This window comes from Myripristis murdjan, chromosome 17 (assembly GCF_902150065.1).
Source record: "Myripristis murdjan chromosome 17, fMyrMur1.1, whole genome shotgun sequence".
Taxonomy (NCBI): domain Eukaryota; kingdom Metazoa; phylum Chordata; class Actinopteri; order Holocentriformes; family Holocentridae; genus Myripristis; species Myripristis murdjan.
This window is the reverse complement of record NC_043996.1, coordinates 5,929,108-5,949,932: the sequence shown is the minus strand read 5'-3', so window position 1 is coordinate 5,949,932 and position 20,825 is coordinate 5,929,108. Positions and strand designations below refer to the sequence as shown.

General features: G+C 40.6%; 2 protein-coding genes across 4 annotated transcripts in view; both read left to right on the top strand.

The window, feature by feature from the left end:
- The first annotated feature begins 184 nt into the window (after positions 1–184).
- LOC115374874 (activin receptor type-2B-like) lies at positions 185–14,456 on the top strand. Its single transcript, XM_030074025.1, has 11 exons — positions 185–236; positions 2,328–2,535; positions 4,366–4,481; positions 6,001–6,152; positions 7,013–7,156; positions 7,411–7,554; positions 8,754–8,902; positions 9,160–9,274; positions 9,842–9,980; positions 10,235–10,365; positions 11,423–14,456. Exons 1-11 carry the CDS (start codon positions 185–187, stop codon positions 11,615–11,617), a joined length of 1,545 nt encoding a protein of 514 aa, XP_029929885.1. The 3' UTR covers positions 11,618–14,456.
- A 1,823-nt stretch (positions 14,457–16,279) lies between these two features.
- The window catches only part of LOC115374873 (rho GTPase-activating protein 29-like), a 33,922-nt gene continuing 29,376 nt past the window's right edge, over positions 16,280–20,825 (top strand). Inside the window, exons 1-2 of one of the 3 annotated variants that reach the window (XM_030074021.1) lie at positions 16,280–16,476; positions 17,219–17,570. In XM_030074021.1, the coding sequence (XP_029929881.1) occupies positions 17,285–17,570 (286 nt within the window). In that variant the 5' untranslated portion in view covers positions 16,280–16,476; positions 17,219–17,284. Of the gene's footprint in view, positions 16,477–17,202; positions 17,571–20,825 lie in introns of those variants that run through there. The other 2 variants (XM_030074020.1, XM_030074022.1) reach the window with 2 other exon arrangements.

The following is a 20,825-nucleotide window of genomic DNA, read 5'->3' as shown; positions in this document are numbered from 1 at the left end:
CTATCTTTTCTTGCAACATTGTTGCAGCGTCGCGGCTATTGACACGCGTTGTGGTGGTTAAGGCTGCTGGAGGGACCGGAGGCCTGTGGTCGTTTTGATCCTGGACTGATGTTTCGGACAACCTGAGTTTTAATGTTCGCGACGGAAAGAGAAGGAAATCTCTGTCTCGTATTTAAAGCGGAACATGTCTTTTTCATGGCTGACTTGTTCACTTCTTCTGGGAACTTTATGCGCAGGTAAGCAGCTATTGTTGGTGTGAAATTGCAACAGTTTCCGAGTCTTCCATCCGGACGCAAACACACGTTTTTTTGTGGTTGTTTTCCGTTAAAATTTGGACTCGCGAGCGACTTTTTGCTGCTTGTTTGGTTTCAAAACTTTGTTTGCTGTGTTATTTATTAACATGGGATTCGTATTCTGTTATCTACTACCATTCTTACCTCGGTTTGTCACTTAGGTAAATACTATTTTCCACCGCGAATGTTTTTTGTGAAATATATGCAACTCTAAATTGAATGCTGCTTCGTGTCTTTGGGGCTAGCATACAAGGCAAATGTGAAAAATGTGTCAAAAATTTGAAACTGTTGCGTTCCCCCCGTGTCTTTCTTAACAGTGGCAAGAATAGATGGCAGCAGCTGCATCAACATCCTGAAACCTTATAGGCTTACATCCCAGGTCTGGACTCTTGTTTGTGGTTTGCACACTGAACAAGAGCCTTTTTTTAAAAAAAAAAAAAAAAACACACTGTCGTTTTTGTAAAATGAATATTTGATTCGAAGAGACAGCTAGTTGTCTGAAGTCAGGTCTTTACCTCAAATTGAGGTTACTGTTACACGGCTCCGTCTCCAAGCCTGTGACTTGCTACCACGTGAAATTGAGCATGATTTTTGCTTTCTTTTATTTTGGAAAATTTCCCCCCTCCAGGTTATGCAACTCATGTGGGGTATTAGATAGCGTCTTCCTAGCAGAAATACACCTACCGCCAGTCTAGTTTTACTCCATAGTGGCCAAATAGTTGTCTGGAAACGATATATATATATATAAATCATCTCTTTCCCTCTCACATGTTCTTACTATTACCTCGAATTGTAACACAGATTTCATTGAGGTGCAGCTGTCTATTGCTGTGTGCGGACTTGCGCTGTGCTATTGTCTTTATGCTTTATAGATTAGGGTCGCAACATAGAGTAATCTGCTTCTCCAGAAACCATGTTGTTGTGGTGTAAGCCTCAGTAAGGGACAGGGGGAGGGGGGTTGGGGAATGATCTAGTAGTAAAAGTCCTCCCGGATCATGTGACCAAGATATCAGAAATGCCATCTCGGCTCAATGGAGCATCGAGCATCAGTGCTGTGTGAGTGTGTGTGTGTGTGTGTTTCCCCTTAACCACCTTGCTAATACCTTCCTTAATAACGAGCATGCAGGGATCAGGATGGTTGCATGCATCATGCATGCCATAATGCAATCTTTTGTATCCTGTTGGACAACTAAGTACATGTATTGGTGTGTGTGTGTGTGTGTGTGTGTGTAATGGGTGGGGGTGTGGGGGGTAACATTGGGGGATGGGCACCCTCCTATAGGCAGGGATTTAAAGAGACAGGCACTATTTTTTCTGTGAACAAAGATTGGGCATGAATGTCCAAGGGATATTGTGAAGGACATCCACAGCATGTTGTCTGTTTGAATGTTCATCAAACCAGTATATTATGCATGTTGCTTGGGTAATAGGCCAACATGTAATCCACCAAGAGCAGAAGTAAAACCTTGAAAGTTAAAGACACGGGGGACATTAGGAGATTGACAGCTATTGTTATGTTTTCGACCAGGTAGAGCTGTGATTATTGAAACATTCAAGAGACGGAAACTACCTCCTTACATAAATGATGGTAAAAGCCCTCAAAGAAGAAGAAGAAGTGCATCTTATCTGTGTTTCCAGATGTGCCCTACTCACAGAGCATTCAATAGTCCTTATCTATAGAAGTAGCATACCAGTTTGTGGTGTGTTTCTATAGTACAGGGTATATCATTGTTTTTCCACAGCTAATTAAATCTTGTCCTTTTTCTCCATTTAGTTGTTCCGCTCCGAAATGATCTTGTAGTGAATGAGATTATGCTGAACTGCCATTCAGGAACAATTTCTTAGCCCAGAGGAACCCCTCTTTTACTACAGAGAGCTCCCAACTTGGCTGGGTGCCAAACTGATGATAGAAGCCGTGTTCGGAGAGGTTTCTTTGTAGCACCAAGCGGATCCTGCACCATATGCCCGTGCATCTGCAATTGAGTTTCAATTCATTAAGATGTAAGCTGATTGAGTCCTCCTTGTCTGTCTCAGGGTACAGTCTGGGTGAAGCGGAGACCCGGGAGTGTGTGTACTACAATGATAACTGGCGTACGGAGAGGACCAACCAGAGCGGCTTTGAGCGCTGCGAGGGGGAGAAGGACAAGCGGCTGCACTGTTACGCCTCCTGGCTCAACTCCTCAGGGACCATCAAGCTGGTGAAGAAAGGCTGCTGGCTGGACGACTTCAACTGCTATGACAGGTTGGGTCACTGAGCAGGGTTGCCGCCACTGTGCTTGTACATTCATATATTTCAGGAATTTGGCTGACATTCTTACCCAGAGTGACATGCACTTAAGTTCTCTGGAAAAATATTTAGAGCACTTTCAGTTCAGTTTTACACAACTTCATCCCACATGGGGCAATTTAATGGATGCAATTATTACAAGATGCAAACAAACAAAGACATAGAATAACATATTGCATTACAAAAACAAGCTACAATTCCAGATGAACAGTTGGTCATTTGCATTTTTATGCTATTAAAGTGCAGAATATGTACAGAGGTCAGCAGTCATATGCAAAAAGCTGAAATCATAACTGCTCACAAGTGAGCCGTGTTGGAAATTTTTACTGTTTCTGATGCAAAGGTATTTGTCCTTGGATTGATGGTGCACTAGGATACCTGAAAACATCTATCTAATAGAAGAGGGATGTGTTCATTGTGTAGTAGTTGTGACTTGTTACTTAATATTAGCTGGGCCTTCAGGGCCTGCTGAGAGTAAAACTGTCTGAGGCTTCTTTCAGATAATCCAATGATTTTGGGACATGTGCTGACAATGCCAAGGAATCTGTTTATGTCTTTTTAGAATAACAATTCCAAACCAGGGTAAAGGGTAATATATTCTTAATAGAATCATTAAAAAAAAAAAAGTCATTGCGAGGTTTTGCTCGCTCTGAAGTTTGTCAGCATTGCCATGTACCAAAAGAAAGGAGTGCACAGGGTAGAAACCTTGGTATGCAGACAAATATTGCCTTGTCCCTAGAGGGTTCATGTACAGTAAGGAAGTCTAGGTGTAGGAGAACACTTCTCTCTTCTTTCTCTCTCTCTCTCTCTCTCTCTCTTTCTCTCTCTCTCTCTCTCCCTCTCTCTCTACAATAGAGAATCGAATATTGTGATGATGACTACTGGTGCTTTCACAAAACATTTGTGCTATGAGATTTTTGATAAATAATCCCCCGTAATGCTTATATAATAACCAAGTGTAAAGCAGGCAAATAATAGCTACAACAGTCCGGTAAGTTCAGAAAATTACATCACCTTTAAAACCAGGAAAAAAACACTTATTCCATAGGACAATATTCCAATATCCAAAATCCCAGACAGTATCTCGTCTCATATCATTATATCACTATATCAACATATTGCCCAGCCCTAATATTTACGTACACATACTTTTTACTGTTCCCTCTGTATTCAAGCAGCAGTGGTGCCCCATTAGAGTAAGAAAATTGCTAACACTGCTATGGAAATTGAAACAGCTGTATAATTTTGTAAAATTTTCTTAACAAAACAAAAACAAACAAACAAACAAAAAAACACCAAGATGCAGCTCTTAATATGTAGTATTAATGTGTTTATTATGGTAAAGTATCCAAAGCAAAATATTTTTTATCACTGCCAGCCTGCATTAAAGCTAGAACGGGGACGGATAAGGAAAAACAAAACAAAACAAAACATTACCCCCTGGCACCACTGCTGAATAAAATCACAGGGGGAAACACTGTTAGTTTGGCGGAGTTCACTTCTCCAATAAATGAGCCAAATGCATACAACACTGTGCATTCATTTTATGATGTTATTATGCTATGGGTTTCAGATCCTGTTGTTTACTCTTTTGAAAAATGTATGCGTTTTGCTAGCCTTGCCCTGTGACTTCAGTGTTTGTTGAAGACAAGTAAAATTTCAAGTGTCAGAGTATTGTTTTACCGGGTTCTCCTAAAGATTCAGAATATTGTGTGTTTGTCATAAAATAGTTGTTTTTAACAGATTATCAGAGCAATAATGGAGCTGTGTCTTCACTTGTAACAGGCAAGAGTGTGTTTCTATGGAGGAGAACCCTCAGGTCTTCTTCTGCTGCTGCGAGGGCAACTACTGCAATGAGAGATTCACCCACCTTCCTGACATGATTGGCAGTGGCAACCGAGGTGAGTGGCAAATGTGTCCTTCATACAATACATGCAAAAATAGGTCTTTGCTCTGTCCTTCCAGACTGCAGGAGTGGAACTTGGCTTTGCGTGTTGTAGTGGAGGCCATCACGTTTACCACATTATGATCAACACAATGATCCCTTTTACACAGATTTTCCAGACGTTCCTGCAAATGTTGCATAACATTGGCATTTAGTTTTGTGTGAATGAGAGCCATGGTTCTGAGAGATTGTTTGTACTAATTGGTCGCATCGTGACTCTGTGGCGTTTCCCTGAAAGTTCCTTATCACTATGTGTGAGAATATAGCTATCATGGTCACAGATTCATTATTTACAGCGATGAAGTGGGGGGAAAACTAGCTGAATATGAAAGAGGAAGCTGATTTGAGCATTGTTTGCTGTCTATATTTTCTGGTAGATTATGGTTTAAGCTTGTTAATGTGAAGCGAATTAAGCTTTTAATGTATTGAGCTGGCAAAAGTTCAAATTAGGCTGATCCCTCAAAGAAGGAGCTCCTCAACATCTGGGCAGAACAAGAAATTTGTCATCAGCTGTCAAGGACTCTTAAAAACACGGTTTTACATGACAGCAAGTTTAACAAGATGTGACAGATTGTGTACGATGTGTGCCTTAAATGCTGTATTCGCTGAATGTAAAAGAGGATATGGAAGCCTTTTTCTCTGTAAACAAACCTGACCTAGTCCCTTTTTGACAGAAAAATTAATCTGTTGATGTTATGCGTTCCAGTGAAATGAAGGCTGCCTGTATTGTTTGCTCCCACAGTGCAGCGATGAAGCTTGAAGCCAGTTTCTGTTGTGATACCATGTTTTTGCAGCCACTTGTCTGTGGCCTGCTCCTGCCACACTGGTGGCATTATGGATATGTGAGTCAAGATCCTGTAATCAGCTCCTCTAATCAGAAGGAATGCATTAGCTTGAGTCTGGCTTTGTCTTAGATGATGGAGCAGCTATGAGTTATGGGCTGTGCTCAATTTTAAAATAGTAGATTACTTAATTGAAACAATGGAGGCTAAAACTACAAATCAAATCAAGAATATTTACATTAGACACATTATAAAAACATTTGGTAACATTTTATTGCTACTGAGCAGGTGAGGTCCATGTTCAACAAAGAGTTACTCGCCTATTTGCTGCATCTCTGCAGTCTGTGTAATCCTAACCATGACTCTATTTCTAAACCTAACCTCAACCATAAGATTAACTGTAACCCAGACACTGAGTATCTGTAGGCTGCTTTTCACACTGTGGCATCATCTGAAACTCAGTAGACTCTTTAGTGACACATTACAGTCACTTGATAGGATGCTGAGTATCAGTATTGGAAAGTCCAAGTGAGACCCAGTGGGCCCCTGCTCTGTCAAAAGTGACCCAATTTCCCCTCGGGGATCAATAAAGTATTTCTGACATTTGGTGTGTGGAAAAAGGCTTTTGATGCGGCTAATAACCTAAATATTATGACACTGGCACGCTATAACTATTTTGTTTTTCCCTGCCAGTGAAAATCCGGCCTCCGCCCAGAGTGCCGTCCCTGCTCAACGTGCTTGTGTACTCCCTGCTGCCTCTGTGTGTGCTGTCCCTGGCCTTGGTGCTGGCCTTGTGGATGTACCGCCATCGCAAACCCCCCTACGGCCATGTGGACCTGAGTGAGGTGAGACGGGTCATACCTGAGGCTGACTCTCATTTTAAAGCGGTAGTCTGTGACAGCCCTGCCGCTAAGCTGTCATTGCTGCGCTTTTTTTTCTTTTCTCTCACTGCACACACCAGAGGTCACTTTGCAGTCAAACACTGTGACATTTGTTTCCTTGGATTTTCTATAGGTGTAGATTGTATTCAGTCATAATGGCTGTCGCTGCTCATGCTAACTACTCCTCAGGTATTTATTTAAAAAATTCTTGCTGCTGCTAGTAATGCAAAATGCATCTCTCACTGGACAAAGGACTTTTCAGTGGAAAGATATACCCAACAAAGAGTGTTTACTGTTTAGAATAGTGAATCTTTCAAATGGAAGATCTTTAGAAAGATAGATAGATAGATAGATAGATAGATAGATAGATAGATAGATAGATAGATAGATAGATAGATAGATATCAGAAAGGTAGTAAAACAGACATTTGCTTAAATTAATGTCTTTGAGATTATTACTTTGAATTGACATTATTTGGTTTTCTTTTGAGTATAATTTATAAAAACACTGTATTCATCATATTATAAAGTTTTAGAGATAAAAATGTAAACCAGATGACTTTGATAAAAGTTAAATGCAGTAGTAAATTAAGCTTCAGTTCAATAAATAGCCCATCAAACAAACAACTCATTGTGAGAAGACTAAGAAATGCCAGATAAAAAAATATAGTTCCCGTGACTCAATTTACTGATTTCTTCCTCTATAAAACTTTAAAGTAAGCAAACCTTTGATAATTTTGTCATACTGTAGAATTGTTACAACTGTGACATTGTTGTATTGATTGCGCTTTGAGATGTAACTGGTCTTTACTCTGTGTTTCTCAGGATCCAGGCCCAGCTCCTCCCTCCCCATTGGTGGGTCTTAAACCCCTGCAGCTGCTAGAGATCAAAGCTAGGGGGCGCTTCGGTTGTGTTTGGAAGGCCCAGTTGATGAGCGAATACGTTGCTGTAAAGATCTTTCCCGTTCAGGTGTGCCAACACTGTTAACTCCTTGTGCTTTCTCAACAAATGCAAGAGATGAAGCTGAGCCTTCTCAGCATTGACCTGCTGCTCTTTTACTTACACACAACTCTCTGGCATCATCACACAATTTTTTTCTCTGTTTTTAACCATATTTTTAGGCCTTTTTCCTCTGTATGGCTCAATGATTAACATGTTTTTTTTTTTTTTAAATAAATTTATGAATATACATGATTTAAACTGTGGCGTGTGTGTGTGTGCAGGACAAGCAGTCGTGGCAAAATGAGCGGGATATATTCATGACTCCTGGGATGCGACATGAAAACATCCTGCGTTACATCGCTGCAGAGAAACATGGAACGAACCTGGAGACGGAGCTGTGGCTCATCATGGAGTTTCATGAGAGGGTGAGAACACAGTTGCCCAGTTCCTGAATTCAAACAATATATATGGTGTAGTTTAAGACTCCACATTATAGGCAAGAAATTTAAATTTATCGCCTGAGCCTTTATTTACCCCGACAAAAAAGAGCAGATCTTTATTAGAAACAGGCTCCTGTTTTTTTTTTTTTTTTTTTTTTTTGTGGGTCCACAGTGTGTTGTGCTGCTCAGATTCATAATATTTTAAAGTCTACAGCCTAAATATAACAAGCATAGGCAACTGATGTCTGATTATTACTACTCTTACTTCTGCTATCACTAGTAATGAAAACCTGCCTGAAATCAGTTTGCTCCTTTATCAGAGAAGTGATTTATTAGTGTTAACATGCTGGCAGGGGACCACATAAAAACAAGTTACTGCTTTACCCCCCAAAAAAGTGATTTATTATCGGTAACAGACTGGCAGGCTACCAGAACCTACTGGTCCTCAGTCTGCAAACAAAGCACCAGTGCATCAAAACATAATGAAACAAATCTGCCAAAGCTACAGAAGTGAATCAAAAGCTCTCTCTGTCACGTTCTGGCTAACAACCAGGAACAATGCTGTATAGCGATCCAAGCACTAGAGTTATGTTTGCATAATGAATTTCAAGGCTTTCGCAGCTGCAGCTGTATCCACGGCAACGAGATAAACATGCCATTGTTCCACCGTCTCGTTTTGATAATATATTTTGATAAATCTAATGATTGTTTCTGGTATATTTATATATGCATAAATTTAAAAATAAAAACTCCTTGTTTTTTCATGCTTTTATTTGGGTTTGGTCACATTTGCTTATTTACACATTTACACATCACAACACTCCTTGGCTGCTCTTAGTGCCTCTCCTGACAACTTAAGAAATTGGAGCCCCCGAAGACTAGATCCAGCATTGTTTTTTTCCCACACTTTGACTTTGGTTTGCTGAGGGGGCTTTTGGATGATATAGGAAGGCAGATTTTAACAACAGGCAACAAAGTACCATATAGAACAACAAAATTGACTCCTGTTTCTATGTAATGTAAAGCCCCAAAGCCTAGGCTTAGAATTAGCTAAGGCCCTGGGCATTGATTACCACTGGAGTTGCTCCAAAAATACCCCATATATCACTGTCATACTTTCTGTGTACCATGTTTTTCATGCAGTCTTTCAACCTTGGTCCTGCTGTTCTTTTGTGTGTGAGCAGGGCTCACTGACAGACCACCTGAAGGGTAACACTGTGACCTGGAGTGAGCTGTGTCACATAGCAGAGACCATGTCCCGTGGCTTGGCCTACCTCCATGAGGATATCCCCAGCTACAAGGGAGAGGGGCCCAAACCCACCATTGCACACAGGTAGGGGAAACAGATACTTCCCACCCTTGCTGTGCCTCGGCCTCAGAACATTAAAAACCTTTAGTTGTATTTGATTTTCAGTCCGATCTTTAATTAGTACTGCCCTCCTCTGTTTGTGCTTGATTTAATCATTTTACCCTGGAAGTTAATGGCCTAATAAATGTAAATTGCAAAATGAGTTTTAGTTCAGGGCCAATGATTAAACTTCCCCATTCCTGCAACAGCGTAATCACTTTGTTCTGAAATTCATTTCCCAGGGACTTCAAGAGTAAGAATGTGATGCTACGAGAGGATCTGACTGCAGTCATTGGAGACTTTGGGCTGGCTGTGCGGTTCGAGCCAGGAAAGCCTCCAGGAGATACTCACGGCCAGGTATCAAATCACCTTACTTTTGGTTGTAGTTTCTACCTAGGCATTCATGCTTGTGTTAAGTCTCAGGTTTGGATTTCACATTTACATAGGCAATATACACGTTCTCAAAAACATATTTTCACCCCAGGCCAAGTATCAGTCACTTTGTTTTTTGTTTGCTTACAGGCAGTGTACAGATTCTGTTACACACTGTGTCTGAAATGAACATTTTGCCTCCCGTGTCAAGGGTTATTACACATAGTTATGACATATACAAAATATAATTTAATAGACATTTGTCTGTGTATCAGTTTCCATGCTGTTTTTATGATTGGCTTTAAGAACGATGGCCAAACAGCAGAGAAACGGACTGGACACTACAGCCAATCAGGAGTCTGATACGTAGACTTTGTTTGCTTTGTTTGGACTCCCTCATAGTCAGGTGCATTGACTATACTGTGGCTGGCAGGGACAACATTTGTAAACAGTCAAACACCAAGTATTTGGCCCTTGGTGGGTGGGAATTTCAGACGCTGCTTACAGGTGCTTTAACATACACATAAAGACTCGGTTGCTTTGTCCTTCCAGGTGGGTACGAGGCGTTACATGGCTCCAGAGGTGCTTGAGGGAGCCATCAACTTCCAGCGGGACTCCTTCCTGAGGATAGACATGTATTCCATGGGGTTGGTGCTGTGGGAGCTGGTGTCACGCTGCTCAGAGTCTGACGGTGAGTGAAACAGCACAGGAATGCTGCCTCACAACCAGGTGAAAGGTCACTCTGTGAAAGGTCACATGGTACCACTTCTGTTGTTATCTGGAACAACCATTGCACCAGCATTTAAAGATGCACTGCTTCAAATACAGGCCTGGTTTTGCTTTTATTATCTTGTCTTTTCCCACTCCCCTTACTGCATTACTTACTTGAGTAGATCACTGTGTAATGTACTTTCCATCCTGTTGGCATTGCTGCACTTCTTCCAGGCACAGCAAGCGAGTACATGCTGCCGTTTGAGGATGAAATAGGCCAGCATCCCTCCCTGGAGGATCTGCAGGATGTGGTCGTGCACAAGAAGATGCGTCCAGTCATCAAGGACTGCTGGCTCAAACATCCTGTGAGTAATAGTGGAATAATGGCTCTGTATTTACACCATCAGTGCCAGGATGTCGAGCATTCCCTTTCTTTCCAGTTTATGTCGTTTGGTGATCTAGGCCATAGGTCTGTGTGTCTGTCTGTGGAACCAGATTTTTTTCACTGTAGAGCTGCTTATACAGAAACTTCACTACATTTTTCAAGTTATGTTACTTCATACTGGTTAAGGTGATTGTGTGGTTAATACCACAGTTTTTTTTTCTTAGGCTATGGTGGTAATACTCATCAATGTCCACAACTATAAGCCCATAAAGCAAATTAAGAGATGTCTATAAGTTTTGTGTTGGGTTCAACAAAAAAAGATTTAAGGAAATATTTGGGTCAAACAGGACTGACATTTATTTACATAGGGTGGGTGTTTTATTTATTTGTTTTTGCATTTTCGTGGCACTTTTTCCACCTTTATGTAAATAAATGTCAGTCCTTTTTGCATCATTTGGCCTGTGAAGGATTTCTTAATGTTAACTTGAAACATTGGTGAGATCTTATGGGATGGTTTTTGCCCATAATTTTAATGCCCAGCATCGATGGACATGGAGCCCCTCTCCTTTTGATTATCATATTTGTTATTATTTGGCGGGCTTGGCAATAATGGCAAGACTGCGATATCACAATATCTTCAATGAAATGCCTTGATATTGTCTGATACTGTATTGTGATATTGATCTTTACATACAAGACATCTTTCATTAACAATCATCGATAATGTGGATATGATGACCAAAGAGGCAGAGGAAAATAAAAGAACAGCTTTACATTCAGAAAATTGCATCTCTGTACTGTTATCAAAAAGTACAGAAAATATATTGTCACATCATCAATTTAATATAAATATCTTTCTCTTTGTTTGCGTTTAATAAGAGGAAAAATGATAACTTAAAGTAACTTTTTGTATACCTAGTTTGGGTGCACCTTTAGTAGGTTGGCTGTACCCCACAGTTCCTCAAATGGCTCTCTGGCATCTGCAGCATTTTCATTTTAAAACTTCCTCCCTTGTAACTTCCTGTTTGTGGCTGCAGGGTCTGAGCCAGATGTGCGAGACCATTGAGGAATGCTGGGACCACGACGCGGAGGCCCGACTGTCGGCCGGCTGCGTGGAGGAGCGCATTGGCCAGATCGCCAGGACGACCAACAGCACTACCTCAGACAGCCCCGTCTCCATAGTGACGTCGCTCACCAACGAGGACCTACCTCCCAAAGAGTCCAGTACCTGAATGGGTGCCACCATCCATCACCCAAGCTCCTGACTTTCGTTTTTCAAATCCAAACTCAGCGGATCTCCGTGAATATTTAAAAACAAACAAACAAAAAAAAAAAAAAACTAGCAACTTGAATGCAGCTGCTATTTTATCCCAATATTGGTATTATTTTTTCTGTTTTTAATGTTTTTGGTGTTTTAAGCCGGATCTTACTAACACATCCATCTGCTGTAGTTCAAGGAGAAGTAGTAATAAGCTATATGATGGGCACATCTGATAACACCCACGTGTCAAATCTTAAATTCTGTCATTACCTCATGTATTTCCTTTGCATTAGTCTATATTTTATTACCTCATATGTTACCTTTTGTTGTTTTCCCACTTGGTCATGATCGTCTGCAGCCAAACGAAATGAACCATGCTCCAGACCTCGAACGACACACGCTGCACACCTTGGAGGAACCGTTTTCAGACTGTTAGACAAGATATATTCATCTTCCTCAGGGGTCGAAGCTTCTCGTTTTAAACTCAAGCGTGTGCTCCCTTATTTTAATTTGTCAAAACGATACAAAAGATGGCAATGAAAATGGGAGCACAGCTTTGTTTTCTTGTTTTTTTTGCTTTTGTTTTTTGTTTTAAGGGAGAGAGCTAAATGGGAGCTGAGCAGTTGTATTGGACGTTTGGACTATTGAAGATTCGGGACAAACCTCTTTGTCCCCGGGGAACTACCTCTCAGGTATCCAGTAGGCCTACTTTGGAACATTTTCTATAAGTTGAGAGCCAAGCTATCCAGCTAGCTATCACGGACAATATTCCTGGATTTAATTTTTTTTTTTTTTTTTTAAATTGTAGAAATGCAGAGTTACTCCTTTGCCAGTGCCAGGGGCATTGATGGATGCTGTCTGGAGTTGCAATGTTACACATTCTTGATTTTAACCGTATGTCTGTGTGCGTGTGTATGTGTGCGTAAGAATTGAGGACTTAATGATGTGAGACAGAAAAAGAGTGTGTTCAAAGTAAGAACCATGGGCAAGGTAGTTGGTTTTATTCTCACGAGGGCCATACTTGAGTAAGCAACATGTCTGTTTTTTTCTTCTTTTTTTTTTTTTTTTTTTTTATTTCATTGGTGTTTGTTCAGTAGACTCAGTTGGACACCAGTCCCAGATACCTCAGTCACTGTACGTCATGCAAGGAGAGCTCAAATGGTTGCCTTTGTCTCAAATGCAATGCCATAGTTGTACCATAACATGAATACCATAACATTGAATGTCCGTTATGCTGCTGTGACTATTCCAGGATACTCAAGGATTTGTAGATGTACGTGTTCTTTGTTAATATAACGCTAACGTGATAACTCTCCATGATATTATGTGAGGCTAATATTCTTTTCTTTTTTCTTTTTTTTTTCTTTTTTTTTTTTGTGACTAGGTAAGCCCTCAGCTGCTTACTCCTCCAGACTGACCTCAGATATTCTGACAAGTACCTCAGGCTTTTTCTACATGTATATCTCAAGTTGTGTTTATGTATTTTATTGTGTATTAGTAGTTGAGATATTTTATTGCCGGTTGGGCCTCTGTCTGTGGAGATTTTTTTTAAACAGAGCCTGACCAACTGTCAAGGTGTTAATGCTGTACAAAACCTAAAAGAACAGAGGCAGATTCTTGTAAATAGACCTGTACACACAGTTGCCGAACACTGTTTTGTTTTTTTTTTTTCTTTTTCTTTCTTTCTTTTTTTTTTTTTTTTAAATATAGTATCGGGGCATTATTGTTTCCATTTCATATGAACCAGAAAAAGGACTTCTCACTTTCACCCCTACATATTTAAGAGTCATTTTGAAATTTAGCCCTGTGATTATATATATATATTTTTTTCTGAGTTTTCAAGAACGGTGGTTGTGTTACTGACCTCTATGATAATAATGGTATCAGTTGCTCTGGGTCAGAAGCTGTGTAGGTAGCACTTGCATTAGGAAGCTTAGTGTGTAGTCGGATTGTCTCTATCAGCAAAAAAAAAAAAAAAAAAAAAAAAAAAAACAGAAAAGGAAAAGGAAAAAAAAAATCCTAATGGTTGAGTGTGGGTGGCTACTGCGATGGCCACTCCCTTAAAACGCCAGTTTGAACAGTATTACCTCAATATTAACCCGCTGATGTGATGTTCAAACCTGTTTGTGATAGTTTAGCCAAGTTGGACAACACACAGGCCCATCTGTTGTGCTTTGATCAGTTCTGTGGCAAACCAGTGGTTTCAACAGTGGTCTGTAGCGCTTGCTCCTGTGCAGTCTTGGTAAAGGACAAAAAGAAAACCACACAACAATACAACAAGTACAGTATCTTTAAATGTATGGAAGTCATAGATGTGTTTATAACCACATGATTGATAATGCAGCCCCATTATGAATTATGTATCAGTGGCATGTGAGTGGTCTATGAGTCCAGCAATATTTATTATACAGCAATAGTCATTTGAATATCAATTCCAGTCATTGAATTCAGCTGTGACTTAGCAATTTTCTTCTGTGGATTAATAAAGTACATCTCATCACACCTGGATCATATGTTCAGATGAGAAAAACTCTTAAGACCTTGAGACAGGAACGTGCTGTGGAGTACATTTTTATCTGAGCTGATCGTGACCCAGGGTGCTTTCACGTGTTGTGCCAGAAAACAGCGGTAATGTAGGAAATCCACCGTGATGGGTTGTTTCCTCCAAATGCTGTCTTACACCCAGCTCTTCTGAACAGAAAAACCAGTTACCTCATGCAGTACCTCGTTAGTAACACTCACTAACATGGAGAGAGTCTCATCTTCAAAAAAAAAAAAAAAAAAAGTACCAATTATCATGTATATATTTACTTGACAAATGTAAAAGGTTTCTTCCTTTTCATGTTTGAATCCTGTGAAAACAAAATCCTCTTGATTTACAGTCAATATATTGTTCATTTTTTCTTGTGGTGTGACTGGATGGTTGGATCGAATTGTGTGATCTTCCCTGTTCATGTGAACTGTTTGTGTGTGTGTGAGAGAGAGAGAGAGAGAAAGTGTGTGTTTATGCGTGTGCATGTGTGTGTGTATGTGTGTTTCACTAAAACAGTATGAATGGTAACTTCATATCTGTGAGCTTAAACATTTAGAAATATAAACTAGATGAGAGTACATCCATCTTTTTGTATATTAAAATAAAGACAAAACACTGATTAACCATTTAAATAGTGTTCTTTGTTTTTATTCAGTTCAATTCAAAAGTGGAAACTCAAACAAAATACATAACACCACTGAACTGCGTTGACTGGGAACAGGGTAGTGTAGTGGAAACATGAATTTAAAAGGATTTATCTTTGTTGCACATGGAGGGATAAATGCTCAACATCTCCAGTCAAGCCGAGCCTATGGCTACTTTTGTACACTAGATGGCAGCGCTGGTACTCAGGGTCAAGCGGTAGTCTCTGTACAATTGATTGATTCCGATAATAATTTCATATCTTCCGCTAATAATCTGCTTCTTTTTTCCAATATTAGTCGACATTCAAAATATGTAATACTTTACACATGTAAAATCTGGGGAACGTTGGATTGTTATAGGTCGTTAATTGTGAAGCCACAATTAAAATGTTACTACATTTAGTATATAGGTATATCCTTGAAGGTATCCTTAAAAGTGTTATTTACATTAACATATACACATATACTTCACATTATTCGAACATTAACATTCTATAATTATTATTATTATTATTAGTCATAGTAGTAGTAGTAGTTGTGATTATTATCCTTTGTATTATAAAACTCGGCTGTGCTACTAGCACCAGCTGTGCTTGTATAGTGCTGCCTTCAGGTGCTTTTTGCAAGCTCGTATTTCCAAAATCTGAACCGTAAACATGACGTCACAGGTGCAAGAGGTTTTGGTCGCAAATCAAAACAAAATAGATTGTTTAAAAACGGTAGTTTTTGGGTGCTGATTTATTTTAGAAATAAGGATACACGTGGGCTACTTTGTGCTACGGCAAAATGAAAAGAAAACGCCTATCGGGCATGCAACTTAAGTTTTTGAATGATTTGTGACTTAAAAGCTTCATGCTTGGCGTTTAATATTGATTGTTGACGCAGCGTCCACGCTCTGTGCCACTAAACGTCGCATCTCGGCAACTTTACCAATTTATCAGCTGTAAACACGATTCTAGCCGATTGAGGGGTTGTAACTTTCGCAAACGACTTCTTTTTTTAATTTTTTTTTTTAGCATAAACCTGCCACGTCTGCGACATCCTTTGAAGTCTAGAAATTATACAAATGTTGAGCACAGAGGGCTTCTTATTGGTTTTCAACAGTCAGAGGTGTCATCTGATCTTTGTAGTTAAGCATGGGGCATTGAAGTCCAATGTGTATATGATGCTGAAGTGTAATTTAGTAGGTTTTCCATCCGGACCTCAAGCAATAACGTGAGGAAAATCGCACAGCTGGTCTTCTCGTCTTACAAACATGTCCCTGGCAAATATGACATTTCAGAACCATAGGCTGCCTTGTAAAAACTAATCCAAAATAGGGCCGTTTTTACAGCTTCGCCTGCCGTCCTGGCAATATCTCCGACAGCACCTGGAGGCGTCATGGACCCAGCCGCCGAGAGGAAACAGCCAGTCAGAGCGTGCCGTGCCCGTCACGTGACAAACTGACTCGTAAACGGCGATTGAGTTGTGACTTGTGAGTGAGCTGCAGATAGTAGCCTACTTCTCTGTAGTAACTGTTTCCCAAACCGGACAACTTTGAGCCTTTGTTGTTGTTTCCTCTTTTAGCGAAAATGCCTGTTTTGTGTAACCGGTAGTATTGAGCAACGTTTTGTGAGGATATTTCTGCCACTATGTTATTAAAGTACCGGGCAGGTGAGTTTATTTAGCGTCTTTTGATACCTCGGATGAAATGAGATTGCCAGCAAGGCAGTTTATGACCCGGGTGGACTGTTTGTAACCGGGGCAGCAGCATCAGTTTTCATTGTAAATTGTCTGTGAAAGAAACATTTTGTCGTTTAGTATGTTCTTTCACAGCAGCACTGCAGTTATTCATGTGTTTTTATGCTTGTTTCGGAATTTTGTGTCAGACTGTTTGACTTCATTACAGGTTGTAGGCTGTATTTTGTTGCTGGAAGAAATCCCCATTGAACGACCCGTACGAAAAAGTTGGGTAGTTTGGCTAGTTTCAGTTTTTACTGGGGAAATCTGGGGAAATAACAGCAAACTTTTGCTGAACCTTACATCTACTGTAGGTCAAAACGTGTTGTAATAGGTTACCACTGGCTATAATATTGTAGGTGTAGATACTTTATAAGGCTTTTGTTGTGATGCCATGGAAAAGTCTGCAATGAGGTCACTGTGACAGAAACTTTGAGCTCCTACAGGAACATAACAAAGTGTTTTTTCATTAGGAAATGAGATAAAGTGCATCTGTAATATGCTGCTACCTGTTAATTATAGTGTGTAGTGTAATATAGTATGTGTTCATGTATGTTGTCAACAATTCAGCCATAGACTGAGCCTGTGGAGAAAGTATGTGTGAGGCTATGTTTTCTTCCATGAGGTCTTATTTCATCATTATTCACTTCCCTCCTTCAGCCTCCCACCCCAGCAGTGTCAGCCATCCAGGGACCAGGGGAGAGCGGTGAGTTCAGGGGCTAGCTGGCTGTTGGCCGCTGGGATGTTACGGAAGAGCAGCAGCAGTGGAGGTGGTGGGATTAAGCGCACCCAGGGTCCGCCACGACACGTCTCCAACCCCCACACAGGATCTCTGTCAGCCGGCTCCACCAAGACCTGGGACATGGGCCACAGGTCCAAGAACCCCAACCCTCTGAGCAGCATGGGTCTGGGGTCCCGCATCGTGGGTGCCCCAGGAGTGGACCCGGACTACGTTATGCAGCTGGTGAACGATGTGCGGAAGTTTGCTGATGTGCTGCTCAGCCTCAAGGAGGCTTTTCAGTCTAAAGGTGAGTTCAGGAGGAGCTACAATGATAAGCGTCACAACCAAAGCTGACACAGCTAAAGGAAAAATCCAAATGCTCAAATATTTTTACACAGTTTCTTAAATATGTGATGCTCACCTCATTCCAGGAGTTACTTTCTTATCAAGAGTTTTGATTTACGTCATTGGAGTGTCCACTTTCCATCAACCTGCCTCATCTACTTCTACTTGAGTCTTCCCACATTTCCCTGAATGGTTTTTGACAACTCTCAGCATGGTGTGAACCTGTTGCATTCAGCTGTTGGTTATACATGTAGGTGGAGAGAAAAGGAGCACATGCTGAAGATCAAGGAGCAAGAGAGCAACCGTTTTTCCAGTCAGAATAGGCGATAGTCACCCCCTTACTTAAAACATTAACACGTCTTGTGGCTGCATTGCATTGCATTCTGATCTGTGTGGAATCTAGTAGTATTTCTGCCTCTTTTATGATGGATTTCTCTCTCTGTGATAGCTGAACATCAGTGCAAAATGAATATAAAAAGAAACTCTTGCTCTTTGATTCCGAAGGACTGACATTTACTGATGATGTCTCAGATAAATGAGGAATTCTTTGCCATTGAATTCCTTTGTAGGTGTGCTGTAAATGCGTCACTGTGATGTCACAGCATTTATATTTGGCCAGTTATCTGCAGGAATCAATGAAATGTAACGAACCACAAAATGGTCCTAGGAGTGCAATGTACATCACTAAAAGAGGTTTTTTTTTTGGCATTTAAATGGTATAAGGTGAATCTTTCCTCTAAAAAAAAATACATGGCACAGTGAAAGGGCATGGTGCTAAAATTGCCACAGTTCTGCTTTGACTAAACCCTAAGTATGGATGCACCAATAGTATTTAAGGTGCTTTGGACAAAAGGGTCCAACTGGCTTGGTGTTTTTCTAGCACAGTGGTGTAACTAAAGTCCAGACATTGTGTTGACATAATGCCAGTGACAGCCAGGCCAGCCTGTGGAGTGTCCATTTATAGTGGCATGACAGAGCTACACACACATAACGGGCACACAAGCCAAACCCCAGTGCCACTGATGATAATTGACTGCATGTTTATGTGTGTATATATTAGCGCTATTTTCCATCCATGCTATCACTGGACATGTTTTAGTGGTAGAGGAATCTCCTGCTGTGGAATCAATAAAGTAATGCTTCCACTGTTATTACTGCTACAAGCATTACAACTACTCCTACTCCTGCACACACACACAAGAGTCAAACACACCGGTCCAGATGCAGGTCTGGCAGTGGGAGTAGGGTTGTTTAGCCATTCCTCAGCTTGGAGGAGTGAGGCCTCGGTGAGTGAGCCTTGGCTTATGTCGTGCTGAGTGTTGCTCTGAGCCGTCACAGAAGCATTCGGGATATTTGCCTCCCGCGAACAACAGCCCTTATTCAGCGGGTGGCGATGAAATCATCCCATATGACCCTATAATATCTTTTAGCTATTTGTCATAGGGAGCAGTTAGTTTATTTTTGTTTGTCTTCTCTCAGTGACAGCTGACATAAGTAGCTGGGCACAACAGGGCATTGCTCATGCAAGATGCTGCATAATGAGGTGGTTTGTTGTCCAGTCAGAGCTACGTTGAGTCACTGTCATTTCCGTTATAACAAGGCAGCAAAAGGCCAAGCCTGCTGGATGAGTTGGAATATTCTCCTTTTTGTGTTGCTTCTAGCATTTCTGTCTTCCCGTAACTGCTTAAAATTGAAGGGTTGAAAGCTAAACCAGGTGCCTCTGACCTCGTCCACAGTTACAGAGAGAGGAGAAGAGTGATGGAAGTAGGTCACAAGTGAATTTGAAATCTGTTTCGTCAACACACCTAGTTTTGTTTAATGTAAAGACATATGATCTGAGATAGCTCCTGTTTTGTTTTGTTTTTTTTTCTTAATCAGCTGCTCTCTCTTAAACGGACCAACAAACGAACCCAGATTAAATCCAGACAATAGTATCTGTGAACTGTATATGGATGTTATTGACTCCTGTGTTTGTTCAAGCTTTTGCATACAAATTGCCATTGTAACGTTTTGAAAGAGAGCTATGATCCAGACAGTTGTACCAGTAAACATAGCCTGAATATTGTTGTGACCACAAAGTCAGCCTGTTATTTTCTGGGATTGGACCAGCTCCAGGGTTTGTCTGTTGAAGACAGACACCAATTGTTGCCGTGGCTCTCTTGTATTTGCTTTGAGCTGGGAGGTTAAAAAAATAAAATAATCAAAATAATAGACATTACACCTCTGATATGTTTTGGGGGGAATATTGCCTTTCAAAGTGTGCACATGCAGGCATTGCAACATTTTAACTGACAGTGACTTGTCGATCACTTACGATGTTTTCCCAGTAGAAATAACATAAATTCTGTTTTTGTGTTTGACTGTTTTCTTGTAAATGAAAGCAAACATGCCTTTTCAGTGCTTAATCACATTTTAAGTGATGGTGATTGGATAATCCTTATGATGCTGTATAACTGAAGGCTATCTTATCTCCTTTTCCCAGGAGGTCTATGCCTTGTCCACTGTGGTGTGTGTGTGTTTGCATCTATAATTGGACTGGATTAATGGCTTGTTTGTTTTGGTCTCAGGGGTCATGCAGGTTGCGCAGTCTGGAAAAATAATCAAACAAAGGACTGTTCTCTACTCATTTAAAATAGGTCTCTATTTAGGTGTTAGCACATTAGTTGGAATACGCAGAAGTTGGTCGTAATGTTGATGCAAAAAAATAAACAATCAGTATGACGCTAAAGCAGTATGCATTATCATACCAGTGTATTATGTTCTATCAAGATGTACTGTAGAGTCTACATTTTTACATGTAAATCTATAAGTGCAAAATGCTAACCTTGACGGCCATTTGAACTTTTTGATAGATACAGTGACGTTTGAATATTCAGCAGTCACATTTTTAAAGCACTGGATGTTGCTTTTGTATTTTGAGTAGTAAAATTCAATTATGAAGGTCTGCCTCTGCCTCTGCCTTTAATTTATAATGGCAGGATTACCCTTTGCTATATCTCTACCCAGAGTGTTATGTTGTACACTTAGCAGCATGTGTCAGCTTTTTGCTCCAAAGGAAAAACAGGCCGACAGCAGCAGGTTTCCATGTGGTTGAAGAAAGCTGAGAACAGCAGGAACGAGGTAGGGAGGGAGGCGGGGAGGAGGTTAGTGAGGCGCATGCCAGCTTGTGTTATTCTTTTCATATTTGGACAGGTCTGTCACTGGAGTACGGTGTGAA

Bases quoted from the DNA above. Each gene is read 5' to 3' on its own strand.
- LOC115374874 (XM_030074025.1), top strand. From the start codon at position 185: ATGTCTTTTTCATGGCTGACTTGTTCACTTCTTCTGGGAACTTTATGC. The intron at 4,482-6,000 runs GTGAGTGGCAAA...TTTCCCTGCCAG, and splicing joins GATTGGCAGTGGCAACCGAG to TGAAAATCCGGCCTCCGCCC. The intron at 9,275-9,841 runs GTATCAAATCAC...TTGTCCTTCCAG, and splicing joins CAGGAGATACTCACGGCCAG to GTGGGTACGAGGCGTTACAT.